The sequence below is a fragment of the Lingula anatina genome, chromosome 9 (assembly GCF_051362555.1).
Source record: "Lingula anatina isolate TDL-2025a chromosome 9, LinAna3.0, whole genome shotgun sequence".
Lineage (NCBI taxonomy): Eukaryota > Metazoa > Brachiopoda > Lingulata > Lingulida > Lingulidae > Lingula > Lingula anatina.
The window spans coordinates 7,903,965-7,929,362 of NC_141775.1; the positions used below are offsets into that span (position 1 = coordinate 7,903,965).

Consider the following 25,398-nt stretch of genomic DNA (forward strand, 5'->3'; position numbering starts at 1 on the left):
AGGGATAAAATATTAATAAATGGAATTCTTTTGCAAAATTGTCATTCAGTCAACTGTTTGCTTGATTTTCAAACTGTGCAAGCTGTTTGACAAATACCATATTTTTTACGACTCTGACGTCACGGATGTCGGCCATATTGAATGTTGACAGAGCTCCAAGCACCAGGAAAAGAATTTTAAATAAGGTAATTAACGTCTGATTTGAAGAAAGGCACAGTCTTGTGACAAAAAAGGAAAATGCCATCAAGAGCAGAAGATATACTGAAAGGTTTCAAATTGTATCCTTTGATGAAGCATTCACATGCGTAATTTTATAGGCATCAGTAGTTGCTAGGTGCAAATGCCGAAGCCGTTTTTGTGGTTTTACTTTGGCCATTTCAAGTTGAAGTGATTCTGAGTTTAAATGCCGTGTTAAATTATGTAGTTTATCCGATAAACAAGCTTGAATTAGCCCTGTTGTTTCATTCAGGTAGGTTGGGCGATTAAATGTTGAATGTTAATTGTGTCGAACATTAACATGAAGTGCCTGTAAAAAGTGTTATGTAAAAATGTAATGTTGATTCACTGTATAGATCTTGATAAAAATAGAAGTATATATATATATTGATGCACCTTGAAAGATCTATATTATAGTTGTTAGATACAATCCGAGCTTTCGGCCCCTGGGCCTTCTTCGGGGATTATGAACAAAAAGTCAGACGAAGAAGGCCCAGGGCCGAAAGCTCGGATTGTATTTAACAACTATAATGTAGATCTTTCAAGGTGCATCAATATATATACTTGTAAAAATGTAATAAATTGGCCCGTTTGACTTATTCTGGGTAGATCTATGTTTACATTGGAAAAAGTTCTGGAATGCAGTGTAAGCACTCAACAAGTAAGCAAATGTTAGTGCATTTTTTGCACCACTGGAGAGGACATTGGCAAAACTGTTTGCCAAATTTGGCTTATTCTTTATAATGTTAATGCGTGCCTCAGTAACAGAGAGTGAGATGTGCAGTCCGTGTATTATACATTATAGCAGAGGAAACGCGTTATATAATTTCAACATGAAATTAAGAGCAGATATGTTATCTTATTATGTCATCCTTTCTGTCATAAGTTGAATAATTTAAAGCTGTTGTTGGTTGTGCCATGAAATATTGCTGGATTTTCATTACTCGCCATTTCCCATGAGTTGTATTGTGTTATTTCTAAATTCCTGGTGTCCTTTTGTCAGCCAGGTGGATCAGGTTGCTGTTCATGTTGCCACACGAATTGAACTTATAGGTGCAAATAATGTTGTATTTTTTGCAAAGTCATTCAATGTTAATAATTCTGGTGCTAAAATTCTATACATTTTTTCATCAGATATTTAAGTTGCCTTAGTATCATAGTGGTTTAAGGACAGGAGAGTATGTGCATGGTTCTTTTCAGCCAGTTGAGAGCTACAGGGATTTTGGTTTTGATTTCCTAAAAGTATTTGGTTAAGTAAAATAAGAAGGGTGAGATGACAATAAGATGTGAGCAGTCTACTAGTACATCTTTATTATCCAAACTCAGGCGTCTTAAAAAAATGGACAGTCCAAGTATAAATTAGAATCAACCAGTGCACAGCTGAAATCTTTAAATGATGGATATTGCTTGGTACTTAGAAGACCTCAGAAAACTTAAATACTAGCTCTAGTCGTCAAAATTAACTACACAGAAGACAGAATTGATAGATAATTGGAAAATTATCTAAAATATCCCAATAATTTTCCAGATGCCTGATTGGTAAAATGCACATTTTTATTCTAGTTCAATGCCGAATCTACTTGTCAGTTTCCTCAGACATTTGATTTATGTGACATAGTCTGTGTGGGCCATACATTTTAAGTACAGTAGCAAGGTTGTGAACAATATACAAGTATACTAGCATTCTCTAATCAATTCTCACCCTTGCCTTGAGGTACTTGTGAATTCTCTTTTTATTGATATCAGCTGCTGTATAAGGAACAAATTCTTATTCGTATTGATCGGATTGAGCGAAGAAGTGTAATAGGAGATAAGCATTTGATGCAACAGTAGGTTTATTGATTGGCATATAACATGTTGCTCAAGCTTGTTGTGAAGGTGGAGGGGAAATGAGAAAATAAATATAAATATGTTAATCATGCCATACTGAAAATGACTGCCAAATAAACTTGTGCGAAAATAATTAAATATTGTTTTGATTGAAAAAGCCTACTGTACTAGTATTTTCCTAATGGTTGTACACTAGTTTATGAGGCCATTCAGAATGAGAAGAGCCGAGTGCTAGCTGGTCCACGGCCTAAATATGGCGGACCAGTCTGACCTACATAAAAGGAAGACTACTTAATCCTGTAAAGGCCTCTCTGCCTCTCACACGCCTCCCCACACGTCATCCCTGGACCAGTCAAATTGAGCTGTGATTTAATTACTGTAAGGGCGCATTCAGAACAGTGGACTAACTAGTCCGCGGGTCAAATATGGCGACCCACTAGATAGCTTGCCGTCTAATCCGCCAATAGACACTGAATAGATATCCCGTGGGGAAGTATTCAAGTGGGTCAGCCATATTTGATTCTCGGACTAGTTAGTCCCCTATTCTGAATAGGGCTTATGTGTCCCTGCAGGGATGATGCGTGGGGAGGCGTGTGAGAGGCGGAGAGACCACATTTTATATGTCACACACATGATTGTTTTGCCCAAAATTTCCAATTTTGTTTTGAATTATCCCTTAATGAGTTGCTCAGAAATTGGATGAATCTCCGAGATGCAGAGAGTGGAAAAATACTTTGGCAGAGCAGTGATGATCTGTAAGTAGCAGTTACAAATAGAAATTATTAGTTTTATATCAACTTCTCTCACACACTCTCTCTCTCTCTCTCTCTCTCTCTCTCTCTCTCTCTCTCTCTCTCAAATGCACACACACACATGCCATACTGTATGAGGTTTTTATAGCCTCATTACATACATTGTCTACATTCAACAGAAAATATAGAGGCCTACTTAGCCCAAACCCTTGATACATTTTAAATTTTGAACAGTTGTTTTCCTACCAGAGGTACAGTTCTTTATAACCATTGCTACCACCAACCTTCCAACCCCTGCATGCCTGTTTGTATTCTATGTTTGATTTTCTCCTCATATTTATTTAATACGTTAAACCAAAACAAATTTTATGTTCAGTATGTATTTGTGATTAATACTTTTTTACTTTCAGATCAATGCCAGAGAAAGAACATGAAGGTAAGAGATCATCTCAACTCTTCTGCTGGTTGGTTGTACTTATTGAATTTATCCTAGGCACTAGCAAGCCTTTTGATTTACACCCCTCTTCTTCCCTAATACCACCTGTTTCCCCTTCATGATTGTTTTTACAATAACAAGAAGGAAGTTAGAATTGCCTCTCATTTCAATTTGGCAAAAAATAATAATAATAATTTAGGAGGAAGCATTTTACAGGCAAAAGAAACACTGTGGAATGTCCCGTCTACAAAAAATGAAAGAGCGAAAAAGAAAGAAAAGATTAAGATAAATGAAATAAAACAAATTTGTGTAAGGCATATACATGTGTATTAATGAATATCTCAGGAATTTATTTGCCAAATCTTAAATATAGAAGTGATTTTTTAGAAATAAAAAGCAGGACTGGTTTGTCAAGTCAAAGAAAGAAAAATGAAGGCATATTTATTATTCATGAATTAAATAAAATGTCCTTTCAGCTCGAGTGCCAAAGAAAATCCTGAAGTGCAAAGCTGTCTCCAGAGAGCTGAATTTCTCCTCCACAGAAGCAATGGAGAAGTTTCGATTAGAACAGAAAGTCATGTTTAAAAATAGATGTCTAGAAGGTAGGGGGATTGTGTATATATAAAAAAACAAGTAGTGTTTTTAGACCTGTATTTAAATTGAGAACAACTCTTCATATGAAATTTGAAAAAATCCACAATAAAAATGTTGTAAACAACACACAGGAATATAATAAATTTCATTTTACCACCAAAGAGGTGGTCATCTCAGTTATTCTGGAATATGTGCTTGCCATCGAACCACCTGGACTTTCATAGAGGGCTGCCCTCCGTAATAATCTCCTAAAAGATTATAGCAAAACCTACAACTAAAACTACTTTGAATATTTGAATAGATTAATTAACCATTGGAAAGTGTTTGAAAATTGTTGTTTATCCCAGAAAAATCCATTTAGTGGCACTTTTCACACCAAAAAGAAGAGTTGTCATCCCTTTAGGAATTAGATATTAAGCTGAAGTTGTAGATATATGGGTGAGAGTGTATATGGGACATGTTTGATATGTATTCCTTTAAACACAAATATATGATAATATACTTTCCAATATTCCAGAATGGTACTTTGAGTTTGGTTTTGTTATCCCTGGGTCCACGAACACTTGGCAGTCCATCATAGAGGCTGCCCCAGAGAGCCAGATGATGCCTGCTAATGTGCTAAAGTAAGTGCTTAAGAGCATGCATGTGTGCATTTTCAGATATATATGCACAATGACATGCACACGGCGCATAAGTGCACTTTCAAGCTTGCAAAGGAATTGTAGGTGCACACACTCGCATGCAGACACATACATACACACACACGAGTGAATGCACTTCATGACACATGCACATGTACTAATGAGTTCACTTTCAGTCTTGAGAATGCATGTGTGTGCACTTTCAATCATGCACGTGAGTGCAATTTCATTCATGCACAGAAATGCACGCAATTTGTGAAGTCACCTTAAGACACATTTGTTTTTTTTTAGAAAGTGAAACATATAACTACATGTTGCCTGCTCATTGTACTAATTCAAATCAAATTTATTGTGTATTTGTACCCAGACATACACTAAGACTGGGTTCCCACACATAGATCGATCCATCTGGATTGACCTAACTCCCTGAGGGTTCACGCTATATTACTATCAGCTCGAGAGGCTACAATGTCTGCCACACCTACCGAATCAGCTAGGGGTAAAGATAATTACCCCCTCACAGCTTTACTAGGCGTGACAGACATTTAAGCCGGTTACGTTGATAACAATTTAGTGAGACTCCCCAGGAAGATAGATCGATCCAAATATCTGTGGGAATGGTCCCTAAGATGCACAATATCAGAGCAGGCTAAGTCAAGTAATGTTTATCGATACATATAACACATGTGCTTGCATGCACCTATGTTTTAACTTTGAATTTTTGGGTACATACAAAGATAGCAGGAACATATTCTTTACTCTTTAGACTCTGCTTTTTTTCTCTCATATACACATCATCATCATCATTTTAATGATGCCAAACTTTTTAAGATTTTTATAGCCTTATTATTTACATTTTGTCTATTTTCAGTGGAAATGTCATGATAGAGACCTATTTCTATGATGGAGATCTGTTAGTCAGCACATCCAAAGTCCGAATATTCTACGTATAACCCTACCCCACCCAGCAAGAATACACTATAATAATAAAGACAAAGACTTTATTTTCTCATTAACATGACACACATGTGACTTAGATCTTGGTAGATATTGTCATAGGGGAGACAACTGTTCTGAAAAAAAATAGGTTATTTAGATATTGGTGAGGTTTTTGGTCCAACTTGTGAAAACTCCTTAGACTTATTTCACAATAAATGAGCTTAAGGTTGAAACTGAAGTTAACTACTATAAAAGCCGTGATTTGTGATCTAAGGTATGAGATGGGCTTTAATTTTTAGATACAAGGTTTATGACACCCAGGAAAAAATGACTTGAAATTTGTCTCTACTGCCTATCTGCTTACGGTCCTGCTTAGTTTTTGTTTTTTAAAAGTTTTTTTTTAATTGTTGTACACAAGTGTTTCTGATTTTTTTTCTGCAGAGATGGCTTTTTATTTTTTGACACAAACCATATTCAGTAAGATGTTTTTTCAAGGAAATATAAACTAAAAACTATTTGTTTTGTCAGGTTTGTGAACGTGCTGGATGTTTGGCATTTACATTCTTGTCACAGCTTTTTTTTTTTTTTTTTTTTTTTCCAAACAACAAAGTTTCCAGTAGAATTTAATTTCTGGTGTCATTTTAAATCAGAGGAAACGTATTCTTTTCTAAGTCTACATGTCATGGAGTTATTCTGTAACAAAGTGAGTGTCTCTTTCCATGCAATGAGATCAGGATCTTCATAAGTCGGAGGAACAGAAAACATGTATATTATTCAGAAAGGTTGCCTGAAGTCTCATAACTACAGTATGGGTTTACAAGGAGTTTCTCTTATGGCGTTTTACAATCCTTTTCTAGAGTGATCAGTGTACACCATTTTGCTGTAGTCGTGCATGCTTAAATTATTTGATGTAAGTGAGAGTGAATTCTGACACAGAGAAAAACCAGAACTGGTTTGGGGCTAAATGACATCACCAGACTACCAAATTCTAAGACCAATATCTTGTAGTCTCTGTCTAGTGGGAAATTCTCAGTAGCCCACTCTGCAAACTGCATTCCATCATTTTTAAGTCTGACTCGGCTAGACTGTTAGCAAGAGTTCATGAATTGCTAACCAAACATTTTATAGGTTGCTAATTGGTATGTTGGCGTTTAAGTTCAAAATTCTTGTTTACAATAATTAACCATAATTTTAAATATTTTAACCAGTTTATTGTGGTATGTCATGCTCTAGAAGATGTACATTAATTTCTACAAGCTGGAAAGAAATATATTTAAAGGCGGATGTAGTATGTCATTAGTGTTTACATAGATATAAGATGATGTAAGATATTCTTGAAGCTCTTTTGCTTGGATTGATAGGTCTTTGAAAGTGATGAAGCAAATAGCTGTTTATTATGTATAGTTGTATATTTTTCTTACACCTATGAAGTGGGTCATGTTGTTGATAGTGTTAATTGGTCGCAGAGAATAATTTTAATTCGGCGTATTTACAAGTTTCAAATTAGTAATATGTCCAATACTTTCCTGATCTGCCCATTTCATTGTTTTGAAAAAAAATCAGTGTATAAGAAGTATAACATATAAAATGTACCAGTTTGAATTTAAAAAATACTGGCTGGTTGTTACCTCAGTTTTTGTTTGGTAACACGCATTTTGCTTCTGGTGTTATTAGACATATTAACTATTAATGGTGCATGTTCTGTTATAATTATGAAACTGATCAGCTTATTATATTCTCTCAAAGTTACTGTAAGAGCTTTAGTTTAATTATCTTTAAAAGCCAGGAAAGTATTTGAATTTAATTTTTATTAATTTTAACTTATGCTCTTTTTTACTATACTGCATTGTATCTGTTGTCAGTCAGAATGATAAAAGTTATCTGAACACTTCAAAAATTTTTCATGCAATTTTGAGGTTGAGTATATATATATATATGTATCGGAGTACAATTGAAAATTTGTTGTTCGTGACTCGATTTATTGATTGGACTGTGGTTAATACAAATAATTTTATTTATAATTTTGTATAGTTTAACTGTGAAAGTAAAAAGGAATTTAAGCCCCAAATATATCAGATTTTTAAGTCATCTTAAAAATATTTTTGTTCCCAAAGAACGACATCTTGTATATTGGTATTAATAGACAAACGGTTACATTTTTTTCACTTGAGAATGAACACATTGTGGTCTGTCAGATTGGTAGGTACTACTCATTATGGCCAAGTAAGATATGAAGTAGTGAGAGTGTGAGACTTAAACATTCATCCTTTACCTACAAATAGTTTTTTTTACAAAAAAGTATTTCAGCAGCACATCCACTCAGAGTAACCCCAAGTGACGTTCTGGTTTCTTTCCAAAAGGTGGGTTTTTAACACATTGTTCACAAATATGTCACTGGGACTGTGACAGCATTATGTAAAAGGTACCAGTGTATTACTGTAGGTCCTTCGAGTTCCCACAAGACACTGCTGCACATGCAACAAAAAAATGTACGCAAAATGTTTTGTTTTTTTTTTCCCAATTTAAAATTGAAATCTGATAACATTTTCTGTTGGCAATTTTCTACCCAAAAACAGCCCCAGAACCCTGCTTAAAGGGCCATAGCATCATTTTCTCGCATTTATTCTTTAAATGTCTCCATAAAACCCAAAACTATCCGAAAGTGACATCAAAACTACTGCCAGTAGTGAACATAAAAAAATTATTGGAGATGCCAATTTCAACTTTCTTTTTCACTTCCATACAACTTTGTATTTCTTAGGAACCATTACCAAAACTGTACTAGCATGATCAATCTATCGCCTAGGGGATTCGCACTAAATTGCATTCAGTTAAGTGTGCACAAAAGTTAATTACCCCCCTAGCAGCTTCACCGGGCGTGACAGATATTTAAGCCACTTAAACTGAATGCAATTTAGCAGGAATCCCCTCAAAGTTAGATCAATCCAACTAGTATATCAGGTTTATGGGAACCCAGTTTTACAGTTCAAAACTAAAGACTGGTGCAACTGGGGTTACTCTGAATGTAGACAGATGTTACCAGCATCTTAAGATGACAAGTTTTTTCTCCTCTTAGCCTACAGTAGTATTGGTGGGCGAGAAAATTCAACTGATGTCAAAGCTATTATAACTTAAATGGTTTGTTAGGTACCATTGAAGACTGTAAACCGAAAAAAAATTATATATAAACAGTAACAGATAAGGCATGTGCAAATTCTGATACATAGTATGTTTGCTATTAGTTGCAACTTTTGTCGTTTTTTGATAGATATATATATATGTGTCCAAAAGGAAGATTATGTTGTCAAGTGATAACAGTGATATTTGAACTGCATTAAATGGATTTGTAATTAAATGTCTTAATGGTTGTAACTATGAAAATTAATTATCAATTATCAATTCATATTTCTTAAGAATTCATTCCCCAGAATAAATGCATTGATTTCATAAGCAAAAAAAATATAACACAAGACTTTCATTTCTTTTAAAAAAATCTCATTTTTCTTCTGATATTACGGAATACAAAATTGTGAAGATAAATCAAAAGCAGAACACAGACCACACTAGAAACAGTGAGTACAAACTGAAAGACGTATTGAAGTTTTCAAAAATTTCAGCCAAATCAAACTCATTTTCATATTTTCTTATCATTGACAACCCTTCTGTCAGAGGAAACTCTTACATCATGTATCAACCAAACAAAAAAAGTTCTGCAGAGACCTTGCGGTACAACACAAAATCCTATTGTCTTTTTGTGGCCATAAAGTTCAACAACAACCAGTTTTCTTTCTCCTAGGCTGCTTCATAAGGCAAACAAGTATTATATTAACTTTTGCTTAACTTTTCAATTCTATTATACACAGATGGTCTTGTACAGGGTTACTAGTACCAGCACACTGATGCAAAGTTAATTATATAATCATCAAACGAAGGAATAAACATTGAGTGTTGTCTGTTTGAGACCCTCCGAACAGAATTCAGAAGTAGATGAAGGGGAGTTAACCTTAAAAACAACATAACTGATTGATTTACTGTTCTCTGAAGATTCTCTGTCACATCGAGGCAGAATAAAAAAGAATAGGAATAAGACTTTTCCATCAATTTTGAATCCCCCCTTCCCTCCCCCCCCCAAAAAAAAGAAAAAATGTTCTTTATGCCAAAAGCAAAAATTAATTTACATTCTCCTAGAGCTGATAAATATCCCATCTCTCCCCACCTACAAGTTCCCTCCAACCTCTTAATTTTAATTGAGAAACAAACAGTAGTCCTTTGAATTAATAAAAGTTATCAAGTGTGTATTCATACTGCTCTCTGCCCCATGGTATTCTCTGAGATAATCCTGCATCTATGAAGTACCATCCCTTCTGATCTCCTCTTGTCCCCTGGTAGTACTTGACTAATTTACGTAGCTGACTGGAAGACAGAAAGAAAAAAAAAAAAAAGTAAGCAGTGAGTCAGAGAGGTTATACTGCCTCCTGGGTATGTACCACCAACTGGTTTGTGCACACAATAGGGATAATACCCCCCCCCCCCCCCCCCCCGAGAAAATTTGTCTCATTGAATGTTCACTTACAGTTCTCAATCTGTCTTAGAACATTATGCTTTTCTCTTTTAATGAAAAATGTTCTTAATCTGTTCTAGGACATTCTGAAGGACCTCCCAAAACTGTTACATTCATTACAGAACAACATTAGAAATGTTAAAAAAACACACCAAATTTCTAGAATAGATTAAGAATCGTAAGTGAACGTTAAATGAGGCAAATTTTCGCAGGGGAATACAATTATCAAAAAATACAATGGCTGACACACCCATGAAATTGGACCTATTGACCAGAAGCTGAGGTAGCAAAAGATGAAACACCAAGGTATTGGAGACATTTCACAATGCATTTTGAAAAATTGTGACAAAGTTGCATTGCGCTATGACAGTGAAATAACCCAACTCCTCTTTTCAACTGAGCTGCATGAAATTGGGAGTTTTTCAATACTGAACAAATTACCCGCTGGGCCACAATAAGAATAAGTAAATGCTAATCTTTACCGTTCACGATCCCGCTTCAAAGTCCAATATATAACACTTAAGCTTCTTTCATATACTTTCTCTGGTGGGTTAAACATGTATTTCACCATCCAGCGACTAATGGGATGCTAAAAGTAAAATCAAGAAATTCAATGTTATTGACTGATAGTGATATGGCAGATGCACACCCACACATGCACACTATACAAATACTGATTGCTATCATACGTCATATAACAAAGGGTCATGGATCCAATTTATTCTTCTGGTCGACAGATCAAATATGACGGAACCTGCATAAAAGCAAGACCGCCTAATCCCTTTATGGTCTCCCTGCCTCCACCCCATTCCCCCTAGATGGGTGTAGCGATTAAACCTCGAAGCCTAAATTTAATCGATTGGGAGGCTAGGAGACCATTTAAGGATTAGGCTGTCTTCCTTTCATGTAGGGTCCGCCATACAGGATCCGTGGACCAGTAGATCTGAGGACCATCTGTTCTAAATATGACCTTATTGTTTTGTAAAAAATATCTAAAAGAAAAACACAAAACAGATTTCATCCATTCAGATCCTTCTACTCTATGCACCACCAAGCCCTTCATTTAATCCCCAGAACTGCATTGCGTTTAACTAATCCGTTTCACATGTAAACACTGGCCTAAAAATAACTGCCAGTCAACTTGTGTAAACTTTTTCTCTAAGCATGTAGATTTTTTTTTTTTTTAACCCAGGTGACCCGAACAACCAGCAAAAAAAAAAAAAAAAACTTCGCACATGACTGCATTCAACTTCTAAAAGTATACAAAAAAATCACTTACTTTAAAATATTCATATTCCTCGGGGCAGTAACCCTCTGGTATTTCCTCCAGCTTGGCTTCCCCTAAAGAGACACAAAAGTACACATTTTGATTTCGATTACATTACGGTAAATAGTATTTCAACTCTCAGATAACAAACCTCACAGTCGCTTCATAAAAAGAAAATGCACTCATCTCAATCAGTTATTCCTAGGCCTCCTTATATGACTTAATATAATAATAATAATAATAATAATAATAATAATAATAATAATAATAATAATAATAATAATACAAAGTTTTGAACCTGATCTGAGGTCAAGTTGTTTTGCATACCTCAAAAAAATTAATCTTCTTTTTTTTTTTTTTTAGTTTTCAGTCACTTACCTTGCTATTGAACTATCATTGACAATAATATTTCTGTATTTCACATTGTACAAGATTCAAGTTAAGCAGGGTTTTTATAAATAAAATTGATATTATCACTATTCAAAGTACGTTCATGTGTTAAATGGGGGAAGGGGAGAAAGGGATAAAATTTCATACCACATACTTACCAACAAATATATTTGCATACAATGCAATACCAGTAAGGGGTATGAATCCAACAAAGAACCAAAATTGCTGGAAAAGAAAAATACTAAATTCTTAGAGCACATTCATTCTGAAACCATTGGTCTACACAGATCCATTTTACACAGCAGGAACCCTCGCTAAATGCAATCAGTTTAAGAGATTAACACGCCTCCTTCTGGCATTAAGTAGAACAGAGAGAAGCTGGTGATTATACGAGTACGCTGGAAACAAGAGGAGGAATTTGGAATCCATTTTTTAATTTGTTACCAAAACACTGCCACAGCTGATAAAAAGTTTTTCTTTATCTCTAGCCTTGAGATATATATATAGTATCTTATTAGTATAAAATGTGTAACTGTTTCGCAAAGTCGCTGAATACCGAATGGTAATAGTGTATAATAAAAGTAAAAAGTAGTCAAATACAGGCACAATATACAGAGCCAGTCCCTGCAACTGACCAATCCAAGGCATAGAATTCTACAAGAGGTATAACAATATTTCAAGTTACAACTACCATAAACATTTGATTTGGAGCCAATTATGAAACACAATTGGTAGTTGGGCCACCCATCAAGCCTGGGAAAAGCCAAATTCAACATTTATGATACTGCATACAATGACAGTGGGTAAAGAGTGCCATTTATGTAGCAGGTCCAAAGGCAAGGGGTGTTTGGAGGGGGGGGGGAGAAAATCTGGCTTCATGCCTGTAAAACTCACTTACCATATCATTCCATAAGGCCTTAGTAAGGTATTGGCCTTCTCTCACATTCATTACCCTACCATGACCCCACCTTGCACACTGGACTTCTGTGAAAAAAATCAATAATTTTAAAAACAGTTTTATAATGTGATTGACAGTGACACAACAGTACTAACTATAAGGCTATGAAGATCTCTTAACTTATCTTCACCTTTCACTGCTATCTAGTTCTTTTAGCCCTTTACCTGGAGAACATGTACTGGAGGGATTCACCAGGTAGTTTACATTTGACAGATCTTCACCAAATTTGTTCAGCAAATAATTTCCATTTGATCCTGATTTTTTATTGCACAGGATTAGGAGTTTCACTTCACAAACTGTCTTGAATTAGTCCAATTTATGGTCAATTTCGCAAAAACTTGCTGCTAGTAATTTTTTTATTTTTAAATTTTTTTTATCATTATTTTATTGCTTTATTTATTTAATTAAAACCTTTACCAAAGAGAAAAATCATTATTTATCATTTATTAAATATTCATGTTATTATCATTTAGACCTATTAATTTAACTCCACTTGTCTGTTTGTTTTACCAGCCTAAGTTCGCAAAGTTATGGGTAGATTTTGATTAAATCATTTAAATTATCAGAATAGGTCACATGTGGAGGACTTACTTAAAAGAATTTTAGTTTAAAGATTCCTTAATAAATAATGATGGTTCATTATTATAACAGTGTAGTACTTGGCTGTGGCATTTTATGGTAATTTAATTTTTGAGAGTTTTAGTGAAATAAAATCAAGATGACCGACTCGATCATCAATGCAAGGTCGTAACTTGCCCTAAGGATTTAAACAATCTGCAGCCAATGCCCATCTAATTACAGATTTATTAATTTAAAACATGGGCTTACATACCTGGAGACTTAGGCAAAAGAGACAGAGACTGTCGCAGAAGAGATGACTGAGGCCTGTAAAGGCAAAGCTTTGCACAGCGGCCAATGGCAGCCATTTCCTTGCCTCCGCTAGAGGGCAGGATCGTGCAGCTTTTACTACCCCGCAGTAGTTAAGGGTATTCTTCATTGTTTTGGCATATTTTAGCCCAAATTCTTTATATAAAGTTTAAAAATAATATCTGTCAACATAATACTTAAATAATTATTGCTGTAATATCGAAATATTTTTAAATAATCCATAATTGTTTAAAGTTGATCCCGCAGCCAACTGAGTATTTTCCTGAGTCGCCATCCAAAATGGATCTTTTAGGGTCTATTTTAGATACCATGGAAAAGCCGCCGGGCATGGCGGACGAGGAGAAGAAAAAAGTGAAAGGTATGGGCTTTTGACTCACTTAATCTTATAAAACTGAACTTGTACATGCATGTAGTCATACCAATAATAATGGCAACTTTTTTATCCATCAGATGAGGGTCCCATTGGGGGTGGTGGGGTGGGGTAGTGATCACACTTTACGGGGGGAATAAAATCATCAGTTCATAAAATAAAAATCAATTGAACTTAATTCAGATCTCACTGATAATGCAAGTTGAAAATCCTGAAAGTCGGGAAGCACAGAGTATAATGATTTCGTTGCGTGAAGGGCAAAGAATAACAAGCTGCATTCATGCATCAGAGAAATGGGGTGCTTCACTCATCACGCTAGGTATCAAACCAGCAGGTATATAGTATGAGGTATCTCTAGAACAGTATGATTGTGCATAAACATATATTGATATAGATATATCTCATTATATTTTAACAGCTCAGAAAGCCAAACTTGAAAAGATACAGCAAGCAGAAAAGCAAAAGATGAAAGCTTTTAAAGAAAAGGTTGGTCCAGTTTGACTTTTTACTATATTTCATTGTCATTGCTTCAAAGATACATAAGAAATGAGAGTACGTTCCTAATGACATATATACTATTTATCTGTATCAGTTGCTTATATACACAATACAAATGAAGTCCTATTGAGTGGTAACAACAAAAGGAAAATGCTGATTATTCTATAGTTTTATTCAATGCAGCAAAAGCACCTGTATGCTATATAGAAATATAAAATATATAAGTATAGGAATTTTATATACTGTTAAACCTAATGTTTTTCTTTTGTAGATACAGGCCCGTATAAATGCTTTCATCAAGGATGATACAAAGCAAAATTACAAATTTGAAAGTATGGAAAAAGTCTATAGGGCAACAGTGTAAGCAGACATGTCAAAGAAAAGTTATGAGTTTGATATGATAATTTGTATTTATTCTTTTTAGTTTTCTTGAACATTTTGATTTCTTTCTCCATTATAAAACCCATTCAGTTTTTATTTTTAATTTTCTATTTTTTTATTTATTTTTTTTTTATTTGTAATTCTTATGCTAGCATTTCCACTTATTAACCAAAATGCTAGAAATAAAAATCTTTGGAAAAAGTTATTTAGAAATACTGCATACTAGTAGTATTACTTGGATTTTTTCAGTTTATTGTTGATTTAGCCAACACCAAAATATGTATGTAATTGTTCAAATGTAGGAATTGTTGAAACAAAAAAAAGAGAGGTCCGTCTTTCTCTTTAACACACTGCATCTTAATTGATTTAAACATTTAAGATACTCAGATCACATACTACCAGTACCTGTATTATAATTTTCTACTTCATACTTGCTTCTTAAATCATGAAAACATTTTTATTTCCAGCCATGAAATAGCTGATGTTGCTGGTCTGACTTCTTTTTCATTTGGACAGGATGAGTTGGACAGATATGTGATGCTTTGGAAAAAGGTGTTTAATATCCTGACACATTACGTCTATGCTTATGATATCTACTTAATGTCCCCTTCTTCACAGTTTTTTCTCTTAAACTTAAGTCTGAAATCTATTTCTTACCAGTGGTTTTCCACCTTAAGCGGCCCCAGATCAGCAGCCATATGGCCACTGAAATGGACTACCTGAGACTGGGTTCCCACAGATTTAGATCGATCCATCTGGGGATTCACGCTAAATTGCTGTCAGGACAGACATTTAAGCCGGAAATAGTAGGCGGGACAGACATTTAAGCCGGCTAAGCTGATAGCAATCTAGTGAGACTCCCCACGGGGATAGATCGATCTAAAAATCTGTGGGAATGCAGTCTAAGAATCAATTTATTTATTTATTGATTAAGAATAATTAGAATTGAGCTCCTTTGCCTGAGATCTCAGCTCTCTGTGTTTTTCAAGTTACTTTTTGTTTTTCTTGTCAGGAGTTTGCGCCATCTGATGAGGAGATTCTTGCCTACAGAAATGGAGAAGAGTGGGATCCAGAGAAAGCAAAACAAGCTAAAGTTTTAGAAGTATGTGTTTCTTATCCAGTTCTTGAAACAAAACAGTTGTCATAATCAATTTGATACAAAACAAGCTAAAGTTTTAGAAGTATGTGTTTTTTATCCAGTTCTTGAAACAAAACAGTTGTCATAATCAATTTTATACAAAACAAGCTTCCTTGCAAACTTTCTAGAAAGATAGGCCTGACAGAAAGGTTTTAAAGGTATATAGTTTTACAGTTTTTCCAAATGTTGTACCCATAACTAAAACAAAAATAATAGGTTGTCAGAAGTAAGTGTTATTAAGATCAAAGTGTAATACCAATGCCCCTTGCCCACTGGCAAGTTTAGAGAGGTTTAGACATACTTGGTTTGAGTACAAGATTTATAAACCCTCTGAATAAATAATAGGCAAAGTATCCCTAATTTCTATTATGAAAAGTTAAATCTAAAAACAGGATTTCATATTTGCTGGTTTTACACACACACACTTATATATATGTGCAATTTTTGCACTGCAGGAACAATACAAGTTAGAAGAGGCCAAGAGGAAACCCGACACATCAAAACCACAGACTAACTATAAAGATAAATATGAGCACTTGATTGGGAAAGCCTCAGCGAAAGATGCCGCCAAAATTACCCTGGCAAATAAATCATATGGATTTGGTAAGGTTATTTAATGAATAATCAAAAAATCTCTTTTAAATTCACAATATTACTAACTTTGCTATAGAAATTTAGTTTTAAAAGGTTTAGAAGATTGGAGTTGCTGGTGAATGTTTCTTTTTCCAATGATTTTTTGATTATAATGATTTGTATGTGTAATTATTTCATAACATATGAACAAATAATATGCTTATATAGGAATTATCCTAATTCAAAGTTCTTCATGATTATTCTTTTGTGTACTTCAGAGTGTGAATGAAGTGTATTTTTGTTTCATTTTTTTAGTTCCAAGTGAAAACAAAAGAGACCAGCGCACAATAGAACAAGTGATGGCAGATAGCAGAGCCAAGAAAAAATTGAAAACTGATCATTTTCCAAGTGACCTTCATACAACTGAAAGTCAAGGTCATTCAGCAATCAGAAATCAAGGTGAAGGTCATTTGGAAAATCAAGACATTGACTCAAAAAATAAAACAAAGAGCTCACAAAGCTGATATTAAGACACTGATTTCATTTTAAACAAATTGGAAATTGACTTTGAAAATGGCCAGGTATTTGATAATTCATACTTTATATAAAATGAAAAATACTGTCAGTTGTGCCAATACACTGGCATACAGAATTCTTTATTAGTGCCTAAAACAATCTGTTGTGGCTTTAGAAAATTAAAAGATATTTAGTATTTTACATTTTTGACACTGCTGTTATATAAAATGGTGATTTGACTGAAGCAAAAACAGCTGTATTGAAATTTGCTTATTGGAATCAGTAGAATTGCTATCTATTTTGATTATGTTTACTAAAGTTGAATTTTGAATCTTAAAAAGAAATCACAAAAAGCTACAATTGAAGTGTAGGTTTGCACATTTATATCAGAAGAGGCAGAAAAACATAGGCCCACACACCTAAATAAAAGCTGCACAATGTCACTACGGTTGTTGCCTACACAGTAAGTGTATTTGCATACAACAACTTATTAAATTGATACTTACAAATTTAGTACATAAGGCTCATACTACAGTATTTTACCCCTGCAACGCATTTCCCTCCATTCATGCGTTATCTTAAAAAGGACTCCCAAACTTCAATTTTAACGTGTAAAACCAATTACTCGCCGACTTTGATATCTTTAATTAACACTCTAAAAACAAAGACATCAGAAAGCTTCCTAGATATGTTGAAGAACCTTCAAATTACGCTAAAACATTTCACATGGCCTATGTACTAGTACTCGTATATTAAGGATCTATGGCTGTATTCCCAGAGCTTTTAGATCGATCTATCCCCGCGGGGAGTCTCACTAGATTACTGTCAGATAATCCGGCTTAAATATCCGTCCCGCCTACTACAAGCTGAAAGGGGGTAATTAACTTTCGTGTCCGCCCGGCTGACAGCTATTTAGCGTGAACCCCCAGGGAGTTAGGTCGATCTAAAGTAGATCGATCTAATCTCTGGAAATGGGGTCTATGACATGCTTGTCTGCGCAGCAGGTGAAAATTAAACCCGCTTAAACAACCGCAGAAAAATATAAAATTAATCACTTTCCTTCTTTCTGTGTTGTATTTTTGTACGCCGTAACATTTCTGATGGTTGGATGGGCGATTAAGTTTGTCAATTACGTTAATTTTGAATCTTCAAACGTTGGATCACTGTACATACATCCCCCTGTTAATCTGGCTTTTTCAACCTACTTTGAAGTGGTCATCCAAGTCGAGAATATAATTATTTGTTTGTCGTTCTTATTTTACCCATAGGTCTCTTTACGGCTTATACATATTTGTTCGACCTAATACCTCAGTTTCTATATCGCGTGGATTGTTTCGGAAATAATCAGCTAATGGGGTCTTTCACCTGTGGGGCTACTCGTGCATTTAGTACAAAATGAAAAATGATTCGATGCGTACCTGCTGCATCTATTTGGTAAATGTGTTTATCTCATTTAAAATGCCCCCTTGAACAAGAGAATACAATGGGCTCTGCGCTTGCGACAGGTAATATGGCAGGTCTGGGTGCGTGTCCATTTTGTCAAATATATCGTGATGATAACATCTTGATACATTTTATGAAAAAAAGGAAAATGTGACAGGATTTATGGAGAAGACAGTATTTTATAGGTTTACTTTCTATCAGTACATGAAATGTATCTGTCAATCAAAAACAGAAGTCTACAGAACAGCAGCAATGAATGTGAATGGTGGAATCTTGTAGGCTAATGAAAATTTGTCTGCACACCCCTTTGGCTTTAAAATGCACAGGAATTGGCTGGAGTCGCACATCTGTTGTTCTGCCACATTAAAGACTTCTTTTGAGACTATCTTTTGAGTGCATGCTATAGGCATTGTCACATTTTCTTAGTTCACCGATATGGCTAACCCAAGTACCGAGTCTATGGAACAACTACAATCATCAGGTAAGAATTGGGTTTTTTTTGTTTTTTTTCGTTTCCTTTCTTTTTTTTTCAAATCTGTTATTCTTTAAGTCATTTTAAATTGTATGTTATTGGAATGCAATGAATTATACTCCGGAAATTATCCAAAAATTGTAAGAGATGAAACGATGTTCATAACGCACATTTTTACAAGGTATTTTTTACATGGAACTTAAAAATCTTCAGTTGTTACCAAAAGAACGATGCCTAATAAAAAAAAAAAAGATGAAACAATTTGTACCTGAGTTTTAGGTGCGAACCCTTACGGACAGGGTAAACTGAAAAGTGAGAACTTTTTCAATTCACCAAAAAGTCATTTCAGTAATTGTTCGGTCCGTAGAGTTAAGGTTTCGTCCCAATCTTAAAGTTCAAGTTGTCTCGATGTTCCTGTAATTGTTATTGCGCTGTGTTATCTTGTGTTGTGTTTTATTGTATTGTATTGTATTGTATTGTATTGTATTACAAACTTTTCTTCGTAGTAATTTTCAAATACGAATTTTTAATAATTTTTTCAATTCCACTTTGTAATTACAATTCAGATATCTCCCAAAGCGTAGAGGGAGAAAACATGCAAGAGGAAACCGACAATGGTAATAGAAAGTCCGACAAGAAAAAATGTAAATATATTTAGCGTTGTTCGTGCGTTAAGTTCTTCATGCATGCATGCTGTAAGCCGCCGGACTATAATTTGCGACTTAATTTTACATGCAAACCCATGATATTTAAAGATAACTCAAAATTCACTTTTTTTTTCAATTTACCAAAGTCGTTTCCATACGTTTATGGTGCATGGAGTTATTATATTATATTATATTATATTATATTATATTATATTATATTATATTATATTATATTATATTATATCTCGCCGTTTAAATTTTGAATTTAGATTATCTAATTATTTATCAATTTTGCTTTTTATTTACACTACAGATATCTTCCACAGCGTAAGCGGAGAAAACATGCACGAGGAAACCGATAGTGGTAATGAAAAGTCCGACAAGGGAAAACGCAAATATATGATAGCATTATTTGTGGTTCTAGTTCTCGTATGCATGGCGTCAGCCGCCGCAGCCGTCATCTTCGTTATGCTAGGCGACGTAAGGGGCAACGTGAACGACACCACCGCCTTATTTGACTCGGCCAGAGCAAATATCAGTGCCTCTACTGAAATAACAACTGCCGTTACCACGGCTACGACTGTTAATGTTACTTCAGAAGAGGGTTCGACTGAAGGTAGGAAAACCTATTTGTTCTTTGTGTCAGGTTATTACAATGAGCGCTGTAAACGGTGTGGGTGGGCCAAATGATTCAACGGTCTGTCTGGGTTATTTCGGGGAAAAAAGTTACTGGGTCTTTCACACGATGGGCCACTAGTGCAATAATCTCAAACGAAAAATTATTTGACGCGTACCATATTAACAAATTTTATGAACCAATTATTCTGCTGTCTGTCTGGGTTATTTCGGAAAAAATCAGTGAGTAGGTCTTTCACCCAAAGGGCAATAATCTCAGATGGAAATTATTTGACGCGTACCCGTATTAGCATCTTTTGCTAATATATATGACCCAACGGTTCAGCCGACTGCCTTGAAAATTTCAGGAAACAATGTAAATCTTGCAATGATCTCGAAGGAAAAATTATTTGACGCATACCTGTACTAACACAGTTTCCAATATGTCCCAATTATTCAGCGGGCTGTCTGGTTACGATGGGCTTGGACAGGCAGCAATTCTAGTATTCCAGGGTCCACATTTGGTTAATTTTTTATGTTGCACAAATCGCAGCCAAACCACTTAGGCCTACTTATATGAACGTTTTCAAGATAGCTCGACCCATATTCACTAGAAACACGCCACGGTACATGGTGGACACTCGTAAATGAAGTTCAACCTGAGATGCCTTTGTAGCTATCGAAGGTTTCGACATTTTTTAAATAAAAATTTCATTTCATTTTAGTTGAAGAGTCTTGTACGATGTATATAGTGTTTACGTATATATTCGACATTCCGTTTATCTGTAACACCAAATATTTTACTGTCTCAGCAGTTACGACTATAGCAACCACTGAACCTACTTCAATGAGCACCACTAGTGCTGAGCCAAGCACTGAACCTACTACAAAACATACCACTGAACCTACCACGAAACCTATAACAACAGAAGGGACTACAACCTTGCAGTCGACTACACAAGGTATGAAAACAACATGGTCTTTGAAGACGTTCTTCGTGTACAGTGAAACACCAAAGTCCTGAAAAAACTGACAACGGATTCAAGCACAGTTTTTACCCCCACCCTCCAAAAATGGTAATGTTTGATCTGCGTGAAATCTTAGTGACTAACTTAAGTAGTTAGTATCAATTAAATTAGTTACCAACTTATTTAGTTAAAACTGGATAACTAAGTCACACGCTTGCTTACTTCCTTATTATATATATACTAGTATATAACCAGTAAGTCACTTATCTACTGACATTTATTTCATCCTTCTTGTACCCTTAAGGGTGTCGAGGGGAGAAAAAGTTGGAGTTTTCTGTCTCTGGCGAGCTGGAATACTTGGTTGATATGAGTGGGATGTTGTTCGATTGCAAGGTCTCTCGTACTCCATCTACCCACTTCTTCCTCGGTCTTCCTCTTGCCTTGAAACCGGAGTGTTTCTTTATGTATGCTTTCCAGGAAGATAATGGTATAAATGATAGTTAGTCAGTAGATGAATTGTCTACTTGAATTGAATTGTCATAACTATCATTTATACCATTATCTTCCTGGTATATTACCGATTTATTCCCGAGACCATTATTGGTTTACTAATTTTTGAATTAAGAAAAAAGGTTGAATAAATTCCTTTTGATGAAAAAAGAATGGAATCATGCTTGTGAAGGTGTAATTCAGTTTAGGTTACCAAAAACAATTAAATAGGCTATTCAACCATTTTAAATCAATTCATGATGGAGCTCAGAAGCATTAATGGTATTTGTCATTTGTGTTTTTCCATGAAGAATCGTGTCCTGAAATGATCGTGTTTCGCCATTCGTACTTCGCTCGTGGAATCGACCTGGTAAATGTGTTAGTTGCCAGTGAAGAGGCCTGCCATCAGCTGTGCATTGGTACCCCATTGTGCGGAATAGGGACGTTTCATATTAGAACACGAGGCTGCTACCTCTCGGAGCACGTAAGGATGACAGGTGATGCGTAACAAGGACAAACAGATGTAAAATAGATATCACACACACACACACACACACACACACACACACACACATCAAGAACCATGAACAGTTTGAATGCTCTTTTTTTCGTGCCCTCGTCTTTCCTGCTTTATTTCATTCCGATCCTAGACTCCATTTATCCTTTTAATGGGTGTCAGAACATACTAACACAACGGATAGAATTGCGCGAAAAATATGAATTTGCAAAGTTTTAATTTACAGCAGTAAACTCTAGACCCCCCTCCCCCATTATAATTACAAGATTGTATAAGAAAATGCTTGTTCAATGTCTGATAATATTCAATTGAGTTTTTTTAGTTATTAAATTTAGAGAATCTTTATAACTATTCCAGGTCGTGAATTTGGCTGGTCGGCGTTCATAAAGTCAGACCGATGCAAGTGTGAAATGGTGGAGTACAGAGACTTTTCTTTCACCTTTGATGAAGGAAATCTTTTGGGTCTGTTGAGATTCTTAAAGGCATACAATGCGAGTTGACCTTTATATAATTAAACATTAATTTCCCTGTAAATTTCAGCTGGTTTCTGTTTATCACCACGGTTATTTAAAACCACGATCTACTATATAAAAACACATTTTGAGCTCTAATGACTAAATTACGTTACTCGTGAAATCCACCATGATCAGAATGGCTGAAAAAGTAGAAACTTTGAACCTAAAAAAACTTCTTTATAAATTGTAATATTATTATCACCTTTAGATATACCTTGGTAATTAAAATAAAAGCGTCAAGATTTCTAGGAATTTTTTTAAATTTGTTTGACATTTGTTAAAAGTAAGGGCTTCTCATACAGAATGCAGAATTAAATCAACTTATAAACTCAACTCAATCGTTCACCAGAAACCAGAATTGATGAACTTTTATTTTAAGGTCTTGCTGTATAAGCGTGATGGATAAAACACTCTCTCTCTCTCTCTCTCTCTCTCTCTCTCTCTCTCTCTCTCTCTCTCTCTCTCTCTCTCTGAAGGCCTACAGAATCATACTGATAGAGGCGCCGAGATCACACTCTCTGTGTCGAACACTTTTTTTTAGGTATGACCAAGAGAATTATCAATGACACAGCGTCAGAGGAGTGTTCCAAATCTTGTATAGCGGATAACACATGCGTCGCAGCACAGTTTGATGCCGTATACAAGGTAGGTTATATTTTGACCATCCACGGATAACTATACGTACCTTTACGAAAGAGCGCATTAAGAACAGATGATCCGCGGACTAACAGATCCGTGGACTAAATATGGCCGACCCCACTTTAAAGCAAGCCGCCTAATCCCATGATGGTCTCCCCGCCTCCACTCGAGCCATTAAACGGATTAAATGTCGGCTCTGAAGTTTAATCGCTAGGGCTTGCAGGAACGGCGCGTGTGGAGGCGGGGAGGGCATCAGGACATGAGGCGGCTTGCTTTTAAGTGGGGACGGCCATATTTATTCCTCGGATCTGTTAGTCCACGGATCAACTTGTTCTGAATGCGCTCAATGACTCGGAATCGTCCGATGCATTCCGAATGGGTGCGATAAATGCCGACCTCTGAGGAGGTCACTCGCTTGGCAAAAGAGACACGTGGTAATATTATTTTTAACACAAGTGTATACACATAATTTTTTCCTCATCTGTCATAGAGATAATACGAGTTTCTGAAATATTATTTGCTTAAAAATGTAGTTTGGATTAAACATATAGCTCTGTGTCCAAATTTTATCAAATAAAATGTAATAGATACTTGTGTGCATTCTATATTAAGGTTTTTATTTGAATATAGTCGTTTTCGTGCAAAACTAACTATATTTTTTACTTTCGTTGCATTTTAAAACGCACAGTTCTTGAGATTTATATGAATATTTAAAATAAGTTTTAAAAATTTCCATTAAATATACAGCTTGTCAACATACTTGATATACACGTAACAATACAAGTATTTTAACATGGGATTGGCTATATTTATATTTGGTACGCTAATTGTATTCTAGTTTTGCGAGATGTTCGACCAGATGCCCGTGATCCATTTGGCTCAGAGGGAAACGCACACATTTATCAAAAGTATCGGTTGTTTTCCTATGCAAACCGCAATGCCAACCACCATAACGGCAATGTTTACGGGGATGGCAGACATGGTGACGGAAAGCACTGAAACAGCAACCAACGGGACGAGTTGAGTAAATTACGACGTAACGTTATAACAGCACAGAAGGCATATGTTGAAAACTGAGAGTGGAAAAATTTTTTTTTTTTTTTTGTATGAACTATCTAAGTAGATCGTCTATATGATTATAATGATAATAAATAGTGACTAGTTAAGTGGTTAGTATGGCCTGGGCTGGTTTTCAAAGAAGAATTGAAGTCGAAAGTTGATCTTAGCGTTGAGATCAAGAATGTTATTTGGAAAAGACTATATATATATATATATATATATATATATATATATATATATATATATATATATCTTAAGTAATCAAAATGTTTTCAAATAAACAAAAGATATACAGAATTTCTAGTTTTCGGCTCGATCAATTGCAAGTTAAATTATGAGCAGAATGTTATCTGCAACATCTTTTTAGAACTGCTGACCTGTTCATAGCAACTACTTGAAGAAAGAGCTAAGATTTGTTCATCGTTTTTATTCAATCATCAAATCTAACCGATGTCTTAACTTTGGAATTACGACGCCTTTCCTACGTTCAGCAGCAGTGGCAATTGTAATCTAGGTCAATGTAAAATCACAGAACTGACTTGTAAAACAACATGAAATCGGAGTGCGTGGCTGATTTTGCAGCAGAAATGCCTCTTCCCCAACTTCCCAAGTAACCGACCAGCGCAAGTAACAACATACTTTTCCTCACCCTGGCCAATATTTTTTTGATGTTTATATCTAATCATACAAATGCATATCCACCTGCTGCTAAAGAGATCCTCTTCCCTTCACCCAAACCGCCTTTTGTAGGTGACAACATGTTATTTCATTTTGAAAGCAATTATCTTTAATAGCGTAACCTCAAATGTCCAAACAACAGTTTCAACTCAATACAATCCCCGTCTTTTGTTAAAAGGTATCGATTTCACTGTAAAAAAGAAGCCATTTCTCTAATTTGCCATCGGTTCCTGTAATCTGAAACTATCCTCTGCAAAGTGCACGCAAAGCTAAATGTTTGTAATCTCAAACAAAACTGTTTTGTCACATTTCAGATGTTTTTCTTTCTTCGTTTCATATTCCACTTTCAAAAGTATAGAAATGGTAGATTCGTCATTGTTCGTTAAATATAGCACAGTGTGCTGTTTT

General features: G+C 35.2%; 4 protein-coding genes across 5 annotated transcripts; 3 read left to right on the forward strand and 1 right to left on the reverse strand.

Annotated features, from left to right (window-relative positions):
* Positions 1–99: 99 nt before the first annotated feature.
* LOC106175839 (retinal rod rhodopsin-sensitive cGMP 3',5'-cyclic phosphodiesterase subunit delta) lies at positions 100–9,176 on the forward strand. Its single transcript, XM_013557992.3, has 6 exons — positions 100–278; positions 2,739–2,801; positions 3,209–3,234; positions 3,711–3,836; positions 4,346–4,451; positions 5,341–9,176. The coding sequence occupies exons 1-6, from the start codon at positions 238–240 to the stop codon at positions 5,420–5,422; spliced, it is 444 nt and encodes a 147-aa protein (XP_013413446.1). The 5' UTR covers positions 100–237; the 3' UTR covers positions 5,423–9,176.
* Positions 8,882–13,569, reverse strand: LOC106175838 (NADH dehydrogenase [ubiquinone] 1 beta subcomplex subunit 5, mitochondrial). The gene is made up of 6 exons (XM_013557991.2): positions 13,417–13,569; positions 12,525–12,610; positions 11,785–11,851; positions 11,249–11,310; positions 10,452–10,558; positions 8,882–9,821 (listed from the first exon to the last, which is right to left on the reverse strand). The coding sequence occupies exons 1-6, from the start codon at positions 13,508–13,510 to the stop codon at positions 9,683–9,685; spliced, it is 555 nt and encodes a 184-aa protein (XP_013413445.2). The 5' UTR covers positions 13,511–13,569; the 3' UTR covers positions 8,882–9,682.
* Positions 13,570–13,639: 70 nt separating this feature from the next.
* On the forward strand, positions 13,640–17,391 carry LOC106175833 (sperm-associated antigen 7 homolog). Its single transcript, XM_086994972.1, has 7 exons — positions 13,640–13,830; positions 14,261–14,328; positions 14,612–14,700; positions 15,189–15,273; positions 15,734–15,823; positions 16,315–16,462; positions 16,748–17,391. Exons 1-7 carry the CDS (start codon positions 13,752–13,754, stop codon positions 16,954–16,956), a joined length of 768 nt encoding a protein of 255 aa, XP_086851098.1. The 5' UTR covers positions 13,640–13,751; the 3' UTR covers positions 16,957–17,391.
* A 163-nt stretch (positions 17,392–17,554) lies between these two features.
* Positions 17,555–24,503, forward strand: LOC112041434 (uncharacterized). 2 transcript variants are annotated; one of them, XM_086994970.1, is made up of 8 exons: positions 17,555–18,872; positions 19,430–19,507; positions 19,824–20,126; positions 20,938–21,087; positions 21,894–22,079; positions 22,457–22,561; positions 23,156–23,259; positions 24,092–24,503. In XM_086994970.1, exons 1-8 carry the CDS (start codon positions 18,827–18,829, stop codon positions 24,275–24,277), a joined length of 1,158 nt encoding a protein of 385 aa, XP_086851096.1. In that variant the 5' UTR covers positions 17,555–18,826; the 3' UTR covers positions 24,278–24,503. The 2 variants fall into 2 exon arrangements, with proteins under 2 accessions (XP_086851096.1, XP_086851097.1); XM_086994971.1 differs by having other exon boundaries at positions 20,941–21,087.
* Positions 24,504–25,398: the final 895 nt, after the last annotated feature.

Excerpts from the sequence above, each read along its gene's own strand:
- LOC106175839 (XM_013557992.3), top strand. The coding sequence starts at position 238 with ATGCCATCAAGAGCAGAAGATATACTGAAAGGTTTCAAATT. Across the intron at positions 2,802-3,208 it reads TGGCAGAGCAGTGATGATCT|ATCAATGCCAGAGAAAGAAC; the intron begins GTAAGTAGCAGT and ends TTTTACTTTCAG. Across the intron at positions 3,837-4,345 it reads TAAAAATAGATGTCTAGAAG|AATGGTACTTTGAGTTTGGT; the intron begins GTAGGGGGATTG and ends CCAATATTCCAG.
- LOC106175838 (XM_013557991.2), bottom strand. The coding sequence starts at position 13,510 with ATGGCTGCCATTGGCCGCTGTGCAAAGCTTTGCCTTTACAGGCCTCAG. Across the intron at positions 11,852-12,524 it reads AGGCCTTATGGAATGATATG|CAATTTTGGTTCTTTGTTGG; the intron begins GTAAGTGAGTTT and ends TTTCTTTTCCAG. Across the intron at positions 11,311-11,784 it reads GTATGCAAATATATTTGTTG|GGGAAGCCAAGCTGGAGGAA; the intron begins GTAAGTATGTGG and ends GTGTCTCTTTAG.
- LOC106175833 (XM_086994972.1), top strand. The coding sequence starts at position 13,752 with ATGGATCTTTTAGGGTCTATTTTAGATACCATGGAAAAGCCGCCGGGC. Across the intron at positions 14,329-14,611 it reads TGAAAGCTTTTAAAGAAAAG|ATACAGGCCCGTATAAATGC; the intron begins GTTGGTCCAGTT and ends TTTCTTTTGTAG. Across the intron at positions 16,463-16,747 it reads AAATAAATCATATGGATTTG|TTCCAAGTGAAAACAAAAGA; the intron begins GTAAGGTTATTT and ends TCATTTTTTTAG.
- LOC112041434 (XM_086994970.1), top strand. The coding sequence starts at position 18,827 with ATGGCTAACCCAAGTACCGAGTCTATGGAACAACTACAATCATCAG. Across the intron at positions 18,873-19,429 it reads GGAACAACTACAATCATCAG|ATATCTCCCAAAGCGTAGAG; the intron begins GTAAGAATTGGG and ends ATTACAATTCAG. Across the intron at positions 20,127-20,937 it reads AGAAGAGGGTTCGACTGAAG|CAGTTACGACTATAGCAACC; the intron begins GTAGGAAAACCT and ends TTACTGTCTCAG.